This window comes from Saccostrea cucullata, unplaced genomic scaffold (assembly GCF_032062105.1).
Source record: "Saccostrea cucullata isolate Sc308-1 unplaced genomic scaffold, CSIRO_AGI_Scuc_v1 ctg17552, whole genome shotgun sequence".
Classification (NCBI taxonomy): domain Eukaryota; kingdom Metazoa; phylum Mollusca; class Bivalvia; order Ostreida; family Ostreidae; genus Saccostrea; species Saccostrea cuccullata.
Window position 1 is genome coordinate 1 of NW_026934113.1, and position 11,175 is coordinate 11,175.

At 32.5% G+C, this 11,175-nt stretch overlaps 1 protein-coding gene across 1 annotated transcript; it reads left to right on the forward strand.

Moving 5' to 3' along the window:
• Positions 1-3,307: 3,307 nt before the first annotated feature.
• LOC134239968 (E3 ubiquitin ligase Rnf121-like) lies at positions 3,308-10,599 on the forward strand (the record flags this gene model as incomplete). Its single annotated transcript, XM_062722099.1, has 7 exons — positions 3,308-3,370; positions 7,667-7,710; positions 7,914-8,055; positions 8,327-8,481; positions 8,900-9,128; positions 10,029-10,162; positions 10,498-10,599. Coding segments are annotated over exons 1-7 (860 nt in total), but the record flags the coding sequence as incomplete, so codon positions are not given.
• Positions 10,600-11,175: the final 576 nt, after the last annotated feature.

The window sequence follows — 11,175 nt, forward strand, 5'->3', positions numbered from 1 at the left end:
ACAATATGATTTAGAAAAAAAAATCATGAAATCACGCGCATGCACGTTTGCTGCAATCTGATTGGCTTAAACTTGAAATAGCTATAACTCTCTAACTTGTTTTTCAACCAAGCAGGATGGGATTTAGAATATAGATAGATATAAGGGACTCCTACAAGAAGGTATGGTAATCATGCACGTGCACGCACGTGCGTGCATCTGGAACGAGTGAAATGAAAAATACACTTGAAATAGTGATTTTTCTTACTTTTGGACTGAATAATTTAATATATTGTATATTAAAAATGTAGATAGTGTAGACAAGATAATATGATCATAACGCACATGCATTCACATGCGCACGGGTGCAATGCTAAAATTTGAATATAATTGGTATCCTTCTGAGAAAACGTTTTTAAAGTCAAAAATGCACAGAGTTTGTCTTATTTAATGAAGCTTACAGGGAATATTGCACCAAAAAGGAGTTGGGGAGCGTTTGGGGAACATCTGTAACGGTTCCCGTTACAATTAGAACTAGTTTGCTATTATTTTGCAGAATTGAACTCACCACTTTAGCGGTTGATTTCTCTTTGTGCATTTGTACCGGTATATGAAGGTTACCAGAAACTGAAGATTGAGACTTCAAGATTCAAGCTAGTCTGATCATCCAACATCATTTTAATTAAAAATTTTCCTCTTTTTATAAAAAAAAATTCAGGATTATTTCAAGTTTGGCTTGATATTTTGCGATAACCTATTCAAGTGTATTAACATATCGAGCTTAAAATGTTGATTTAAAGATATGAAAGTTAAGTGTAAACTTATGAATAATTATTTTTACATTATTCTTATAATTTGGTACATTATTTCCATTTCAAAATTAAAAAATTACATAATGTCGACAAGACAGATTGCTGAAGTAAAACATACATTTTTATTTTTTATTATTAGTATCTTTGACACCCAATGTTTTGGTATTATTTTTACGGAAAAGTATATATATATATTTTTATGCCCCCGTAAACGTAGTTTCGGGGGCATATAGTTTTTGTCATGTCTGTCTGTCTGTCTGTCTCTCTGTTTGTCCGCAAAAACTTTAACCTTGCCCATAACTTTTGAATTAGTGGAGCTATGACTTTCATATTTCATATGTATATTCCTTGTGACAAGATCATTCTTTAGGTACCACCAAATTTGACCTTTTGACCTTGGAGTTTGACCCACTTTTACATGAAAATTTTAAAATTTTACTTTGGCCATATCTTTTGAACAGTAGACACTACAACATTTATACTTCACATATTCAATGTTTGTTAAAAGACCTTTCACTGAATTCCAACAACCTTGACCCTTTGACCTTGACCTTTTAGATTTTCGTACTAGTGAAAAAACTCTAACCTTGGCCATAACTTTTGAACGGTGAGGGATAGGGCTTTCATACTTCATATATGTAATTCTTGTGAGAAGACCCTTCATTGGATACCAAGAACTTGGACCCTTTGACCTTGACCTTTGAGATTGACCCACTTCTTTTACATGAAAATTTTAAAATTTTACTTTGGCCATATCTTTTGAACAGTAGACACCAGGACATTTATACTTCACATATGTAATGTTTGTTAAAAGACCTTTCACTGAATACCAACAACCTTGGCCCTTTGACCTTGACCTTGTAGATTTCTGTACTAGTGAAAAAACTCTAACCTTGGCCATAACTTTTGAACGGTAAGGGATACGGCTTTCATACTTCATATATGTAATTCTTGTGAAAAGACCCTTAATTGGATACCAAGAACTTGGACCTTTTGACCTTGACCTTTGAGACTGACCTACTTTAAAAAAGCAAACCTTGACCATAACTTTTAAAGAGTTAGGGCTAGTGCTTTCATACTTTACATATTTGATCCTTATGACAAGACCTTTCATTTTATAACAATAATTTTGACCCATTGACCTTGACCTTGGAGTTTGACCTACTTTTTTAGAAATTGAACGTTGACCATAACTTCTGAACGGTTAGGGCTAGGGCTTTCATGCTCTACATAAGTATTTTATGCGGCAAGACCTTTCATTTGATACTAATTACATTGACCTTTTGACCTTGGAGATTTTTGTACTTTTTAAGAAAACTTCAACATTAGCTTACTTTCAAATTTCACAATTGTTTTCCAGTGAGAATACCCGATTTTTTGTACCAATTAATTAAATTTGCATTTGAGAAAAGCTTAATCTTTTCTATGTTGCCATACGGGGGCATCAGTGTTTTACAAACACATCTTGTTTTTTTTAGAATTTTATAGAAAAACTTCTAAATCATAAATGGCAAATGATATATTATTATACTTACGGTATATTTCCTTTTTCTTGGTTCTTTCATCTTTCAATACTCTATATAACTTTTGATCAGGAAATCTTGGGTTTCATATTCATACACTTTGTGTATTCTTGTACATACTATACATAATTATAGATTTTGCATGCATGGTTTTCTGAATTCTAATATAAAAGTTACACCAAAATGATAGATCTTAGTGTCTTGTATGTCATTGTCCATGAATAACAAATAATGAAATCACCGCAGGGAAGCCAAACGGCAGAAGTGTACCCCTCCCCCCCCCCCCCCCCCCCCCGGGCTGTAACATTTCGTATTTCGTGCAAACACGTACGAATTGTATGTGTACAAATGAATCTGAAACATAAGGATAATGTTAATCTACTTTGATGTTGCGACACAACTCCTCCTAACCCAAGATGCGTCTTCTGACATTGATTGCAATTTTTAAGATATTGCATTATCCCTGTGGAATTAGATGGTGCATGATTCCAGAGTTGGCTAATATAATCCGCTTTTGGGGATATACGAGTTTCTTCAAATATATTAATCGATCATTTACTCAAGTTACATCATTTCAAATGGTGGATTCCAATTCATGTTCTTGTTATATACAGTGCAAGATATGATCCGCACGCATGAACGATGGAGAAATTAATTGACGGACGGACGGACAGACAGACAGACGGACTAAAAATATTACACCAAAAACCAGTTCTCAGTAAAGTGTTGGAATTATTTGCTCAAAAAGTAAAAAGTCGAATATCTATATTTTACAAATGATTTATTAAACATCAATGATGAAAGGTGGATCGAGGGTGATTTTTTTTAAAATTAGACTGAAAGTTACACATATTGGTACTCCCGGTGAAAATAAAATGAAATGAAATGTACTTCGTAAAAGTTTTATTTACTTCTCCATCCTCCAGCTTTTCATTTGAATCCGCCACTGTGCTCTTTAGTCATGAAACGATAGATGGCGTTACAACTGTTTACGTAGGCAAGATGGCGCACCACCATCACGCCGGACATGGACATGCACCTATAAATCTCAATATTGTAAGGGGTTTTATTCACGTTTTCGTATTTCACAACAAGATTAAGAGATGAAAAATGTCCCCAGACTTTGAAGTAATATCTAAGCGATTCCGACTGATAGTTTTCAACATTTGACACAATCCGAATTTCCTCAATGCTGTCAATGTTTAGTGAATGTATTCCAGAATTTAGTGGTTTGATAAAACCATCAACTGTAAAAAGGCATGGATTGATTGGATTCTATTCGAATAATACCATGTAAAATTTAAATATACATTTTGGGGAATCGGGAGAAACAGTTTATGTTCTCGGCTACAACGCTAAAAGCTATTTTACACTGTCACAGTTTGTGAATGATAGTGATATATCAGAATAGATGAATCATACATTTATTTTAGAAACACTTATCTTCTAAACACCTGTATGAGTTAAATTATTGAAATGGTTTTGTAATGGCTAATGCATGCTTTCTCCAATATCCATTTCATCATAAGTATTATCCCTTTCATGATAACTGCACTGGCCGCCAGGGATGGGGTAATTGAATAAAGTAATTGTAATTGAGTGTAATTAATTACATTTTTCAAAGTAATTGGAAGTAATTTGTATTTGAGCAAGCCTTCAATTACAAGTAATTGAATGTATTTAAATACATTTAAAAAAGGTCATGTATTTTCAATTACTTTTCAATTACATTTCAATTACTTTTTTTCAAAAGAAAAGTTTATATTTAAAAAGGTGCCTTATACTGATACATAGTTTTATACTAGTGGGTTTATATTACTTATTCCCATGTTTTATAAATCTCAGTTCTCCCTATTCCCACTTGCAAATAACAGTGATTGTTTAGATAGTTAATTTGTTTTACAGTAATTAGACTAACTACATCCCCTTTTAGATTTACCTGTATTCTATTCATTTTAAGATAGAAAATAATGAATGGAATTGTGATAGATATTATTCATTTCCTTCAAAACTATGGATTTGAGAAAGTAACAAAAAAGATCTTGCCATACACCATACTGGTGTAGCATGGGCTTGTGTTTGTACAATAATTAATTGTCTCATAATGTTTAATTTGTTTATACAGTGTGTCACACTCATTATAAGGTAAAGGTCTAATTTTGACCAGGTGTGAACCCTTATCATACCCAAGAACAAAAACACTGAATGAAAGTTCGAATTCGATCGCTATAGAAAAAATCTTATTTAAAAAAAATCTTTATTTTTTTTTTTATAAAAATAAAACTTGAAGTAATTGAAATGTATTTAATTACATTTGTCAAAGTAATTGAAAGTAATTAATTACATTTGAAAAAATCAATGTAATTGTAATTGCAAGTAATTGACAAAATTATCAATGTATTTGAAAGTAATTAATTACATTTCAAAGTAATTGACCCCAAGCCTGTGCACTGCTTCTAACTGCAGTAGCTCTCTGCTTTAGTCTGAAATATCTGACATTTTCCTTGTTTTTTTAATAAATTGTTACTTTATGTGCCAGATAAATGTCAGCACCAGCGCAATTACAAAAAACTGAGAATTCGCCACCTCCAACCAGTTGCAGCATTCTAGGCATTCTAGGGTTGATTTTAGATACTTGCTAACTGAATTAAAAGTCAAACTCACAAATTATCAATAGCACAATACTTTAATTAATTAAAATCATCGTTTCTATGGTTCATTTATGAAATATACATTGGGGATTATCCAATTAAATAATTTTATCAGACTGACTAGATACGTTTTCCGTGCATGTTAAAATCTTGCAAATCCAGTATCAAATGTGGAGTGATGTTTTCTTTTTGTCAATGTTGATAAGTACTATAAGCATTGTGCTATTGATAAATTCTGATTTCAGCATTTAGTTTGGTTTGCATGTGTTGTATATCATCTCTGGTTGCAGGTGGCAAAATTTCCAGTTTTCAGGATGGTGCTAGTTCTGATGTTTTCTTTGCACGTAAAATATCAAATTCATTAAAAGAACTAGGAAAATATCAGATATTTTAGACTTTCTCTGCTCCGAAATTTGAGCAGATAAAACAGATCAAGAGCTACAGATCCATGCGTTGTAAAAACGTTTGATCTACGCTGGCGATTTTTTGTCACTCACCTCACGTATAATTTCTTCTATTTTATGTTTTCTCATCTATATAAATGATATCAGATAATTAACCATTAGCCCCTTCACGGCAACTGTGGTACTGCTCTTCTGCAGGGAAATTAATAAAGTTTGGCGAAGTTTTTGTTGACAGATAATTAAATGACGTATATTAAACAATTACTTTTACGCCATATTTCACCAAACTATATCATTTTGCGCTGCAAAAGAGCAGTACTGCAGTTACCGTGAAATGGTCAATTAACTCCTATCCTTAAATGTATAATTACCTTTCAATGGTTCAACAAGAAGGGTTGATTGTGGATGTATATAAAATCTTTAAAACTGACATTCCAAAACCATAAATGACTGTTTCGGACAGTTTAAGGGTAAATTAATTATCAGTAATGGAAGTAACTAATTATTGGATACCATTCTAAGCATAAACTACATTTTACTATGAGAAATAATACCTGAAGTGAGCAGAAAATATTGGCGAAGTAAATCGAAGGTTTTTTAGAGTAATTTTTAATACATGTACACGCACATACAGTCTGAATAAAACAAGCCCCCTTCTCCTTTCACTCGGTGGGCTGGTTTTAATCAGACTGATGCACATAAAGTGTCATCAATGATATGCAAATTCATACAGCCCTGTATTGAAATATTTTACTCCATCTACACAAAAGTACACAACTCAAAAATGTACTTCAATGTCATTTTTGGCCCCTAGCTCCTTGATTCAGGTTTCAAATAATCAAAGAAATTGATATGCCTACTAGTTTTCTGTTGATACCCAGTATCATTAAGCTTGAATATTTTACTATATGTGTCTGTTCCAAAACTTTCGAATTCATTTATAATGCTTTTGACTTAAATTTGTTCAAATACAAATTTTCCTACCAAGGCATAATATATGTCTTTATTAGAGGATCTGGATTTTAAACTTTGAAATTCACTGTCAATAGTTAATATTAGTTATTGATGCCCCTTGCACCATAGTACAAATTTTACTCAACAAGTGGAAAAGTACATGTACGTACAATCTTTAAGAGGGAGACTTGAACTCCATCAGCTGATGTAGTTAAATTTCGTAGGTACTAGAAGATTTGTACAGACATAACTAATTGTTTGTAAGGTTTGGTATCTTTATAGGTCCTAAGGTTGACTGACCAAGTTAAAGTTGCACTCTCTTACAGAACTACCGTACTTCATTTGTACGATGATATTTTGTGACATCAGCTGATGAAGATCAAGTTAGAATGTGCATAAATTTAAATTGAAAGCATTACAAATCAAAATGAGGTTGAATTAAAAGTTTTGATTCGAGTTGATGTATGTATAGTGAAAATTATCATACTTAAACCTACAGCTACACTAAAACCAGTATTCCTGGGTATTTATTGAAGCTCTGATGATCACAATATGGACCTTAATTAGCTCGACTGAGCAATAATTAAATGAAATATACATGTACTTTTAACCTAAGATGTATATGTACTCATTAATAACTTTAAGTAAGTAAATATATCTACAACCAACAAATTAAGATTTAAAAGCAGGCAAAACGAATAACAGTAAACTGTAATGGAGTTTATACAGACTTTTTGCTCTCCTAAGATAAAACAACCCCCTCTGACCTGTATGAATCTGTTGTTTAATATATTGTGATAATGCCATAAACTATCCGTTTCTCAGAAAACTGTAAAGATTTTCTTTTCATCAATAACTCACCATCAATGAATTCACACAATGATAAACTCCTTTGCTGGTGAGTAGACAGTTGTCAGATTGACAAAGTCATTGATTGTTTTGTTCAACGACACAGCTGTTCTCATGACTTGTACAACTGCAGTTTACACACAAGGACATAAAAAATTATCTTTAACAAACACGTTGCTTGTTGTTTCTTTACATTTTACTTGAAATGGATAAGAATTGATGTTATGGGTGTGTCCCAGAAATTTCCCAGGTATCCAAAAGCACATTTTCAACTGGTTCATTTGGAGGTAGATATGTTATGGTTCTCAATTAATTGTGAAAGAGTGCACTTTGTTTTGTATCACATGGATTTATGTATGGGTCACTAGTTGTAGGAATTGGTTATATGCATATAGGACAGCAATGTGTTTTCAAGAGTGTTATTTTTATTTCGATAGGTCATGTATTGATTATTTTTGTTCAGATATTTGATATTTTTCATCTTGATTTTACAGTCAGACGAAGAACTTGCCAAATTACCAGAAAAAGAAAGATGGAGGTATATTGTAGAACCTTATCATCATGGATGATTATCTGTTTTGTAAATGATTGATTAACTTGAAATAACTTCATTATTTAAATTTAAACACTTGTCATGGAAGTATTTCACAGCTATGAAGTAAATATACTGTGGTCTTACGCTAAATAAATAAGCCTAATTTTTTAAAGAGGCATCTAAGTGATAACATTCATATGTTGTAGGATCGAGCATCAGAGGTTACATGAGAAACACCGAGGTCACGAGGCCATGCATCTGGAGATGGTGCTGATTTTGATTGCCACACTGGTGGTAGCACAGATTGTTCTGGTCCAATGGAAACAGAGGCATTTCAAATCATACCAAGTATGTGTTGCAGAATTACATATAACATGCAAATAAACAGCACTTTATGTTCAAAAACAAGGTAGAGAAGTTAAGTTTGTTTTTCAAAAGAAATTACTTACATACATTTGTACTTGTAAAGTCTTAGAAATTCATATATATATTTATTTTTACTATGTTCATTTGGTTGATATTTTCTGACCATAAATTTACTAGAAGAATGTCAAAATAAATTGCAAAAAAATTTTTGAAAAGAATTTGAAAGTAAAAATAAATGTGATTTTAATTTCAGAGAGCCACCTTGTTAGGGATGTGGTTATTTCCAGTGGGCTTCTGTCTCAAGTTTGGATGGCATCGTTTTATTTTTGTGTGGAGTATATTTTCAATCATCACAGGGTTTATTACATTTAAAGCCACCAGAAAACCTATCTCAGGGAGTACACCAAGGTAGGAGGGGTGTAAACAAAATAGATCTTGAAAAAAAAAAAAAATTGTCAATGAAAGGAATTAGTATGAAAGCTTATATTAACTTTCAGTTTCACCACAAAAGTCATCGTGTCCATGTGGTTTCCTCTACAAAAATACCTCATGCAATTTTAATGGTTTTAATAAATTTTACATATATATTATTTTGAAGTTAAATGCAATGATATAGTTCCATATAAAATGATCACTGACAGACAAAACAAATTGAAACTATATACATGTAGATAACATGATGCAGTACATGTGCTTATTGAAATAAATTTTATGTAACATGCAGCTTTATGTATACTTATAAAGTGGGTTTATTTCGAAAGATTGATCAAAATATCAAGTATAAAACGTTTCCCAGTTATTTAACACTGTTATATTCTTTTGACAGGTTGGTGTACAAGTGGTTCCTGATAATATACAAAGTCAGCTATTTCTTAGGAATCGTGGGCTATATGTCAGTGATGTTCACATTATTAGGACTAAATCTTATTTTATTAATCAAACCACAAGTCTCTATGGACTTTGGACTTTTACTTCTTTTCTATGGACTCTACTTTGGAGTAGTAGCCAGAGATTTTGCTGAAGTGTGTTCAGACACCATGGCAACACACATTGGGGTAGGTCAAATGGTATACCCCCGGTACATGTATTTCAGCTCAGTTAAGTTACTTAGGTGGTACGGCTTGAGCTTTATACCTTTTAAAGTAAAAGTAGCAGTGAATACAATTGAAACATTAACATTTTCGACAATTCAGGGTCTTCCCTAAGAATTGATAAAGCAGGGACATTAAACTACATGTAGTAGAAAGGGGTTTGGGGTTTATCACCTAACAGGGGGTTGAAGTAGAATCCTAGAATAATCAGGGGATTACATTTTTATTGGTGGAGAAAATTCTTCTACCCCGGGTATTAGGCACTACCCTGTTACAATGAACACATTTATTTCTTCTCGTGATACAAAATAGAGTAGGAAAATGTGTTTACTTCCCTGGGGATCCTATTAAATTTTTATCATGGTTTAGTGTACCAAGCAATTTAATTTTCAATTTTAAGTTTTTATGATTTAAATGTCTTTTTGTGTAAGGCCAAAAGAAAATATACTCTTGTTTCCTGTCCCCTGACCAAAAAATTAGGGTAGGTAGGTAGGGAAAAAATTTTATTTTGAGAAAAAATTTTATTTTGAAAACTCAATGGATGCAGAACATATATCATGTAATAACAAGAAAATGATATATTAACAGTTTACAGAGCAAGTTTGGTAATGAAGATTTATAAAGTAAAGGTATCCTGTACACTTGTGATGTAATATTTCTGTAAATATTGTTGGTCGACTTTAGTATTTTAGGAAAATAGTCACCCGAAAAATGAAAATGTAATAAAAACCTTTAGGGTCGGAGGGTAAAATGTAGGGTAGGTCGGGTGACAGGAAACAAGAGTATTTTTTATTTTGGCCTAATAAAAAAAATGCAATGCATTTCAAGTTTAGTGTTGAATTGATTTTAATGTTTCCTTTTCAGTATTATACACCTACAGGGCTTCCTGGGAAGAGACTGGACCCCAATGTGTGTGGAATCTGTGGGAATCCTATTTTAGTCATGAACAATGATGATGCAATAATTGAAGCTACCTGTAAATTAGGCTGTGATCATATGTATCCTTTGTTGTCAAGACAGACATAATCTGCCTTCTTTTATTTTCTCCCCTTGTAACATTTTGAAAAGCTATTAAATATGAAACATACTTTCCAATACAGTCATGACAATTATATTTTTTGTGGGAAGTATCTTGGAAAAACAAAATGAAATTTCTTTTTTCGTAAACATTTTACCTAACTTGAATATTAAAAATATTTAATTTACCTATTCGCAATACAAAGATCAGAAAGAAATAATATATAGTGTTTTGCTGCAGTTGGGAGAGTAAATAACTTGATCGTGTTTGCATTTCTAGCTTTGATTTTTGAAGTGTTTTCCTTAACCTAGCCAGATTCCACGAGTTCTGTATACGAGGCTGGTGTATAGTGGGGAAGAAGCAGACTTGTCCGTACTGTAAAGAGAAAGTGGATCTCAAAAGAATGTTTCCTAGTCCGTATCCTTTTAATTTTCCTTTGTTTAAAAACAAAACTGGTTACATTGTTTTAAAAATATGCGTCAGGTACTCAGTTACTGTAAACCAACTTTTATTCGCGACGACTTTATTTCGCGATTTACCATGGATAAATTAGTTCGGGACGATTAATTTTCGCGATAAAGCCTTTTTGGACCTGTTGTTTATAGGCATATAAACCTTAAGAACCGGTTCGCGGCAAGAAATATTCGCGATGACATAGCTCTCGCGAACATCGCGAAAATTTCTCGCAAGTGAATAAAAGTTGGTTTACAGTATACAGGTAAGTTTTGAAAATGGTCAATTCCAAAGAAACTACAGAATGATACAATGTATAGACCTTTCTTGACAAATTTGATTCATGTCACATCAAGGGATGCACACTTTCAGAACTTGTATTTGGTGTGAGATTTGGCCTTTCTTATTGGTTAAATTACCATTGTTTCTCAACAATTAAAGCATTGAAACTATTAAAAGTTATCTATAAATGAGATTTTTAACTTAACATCTCAGTGTCCTGAAACATTATGGTCCTTTAGGGAGAAGGCCAAAATAGAC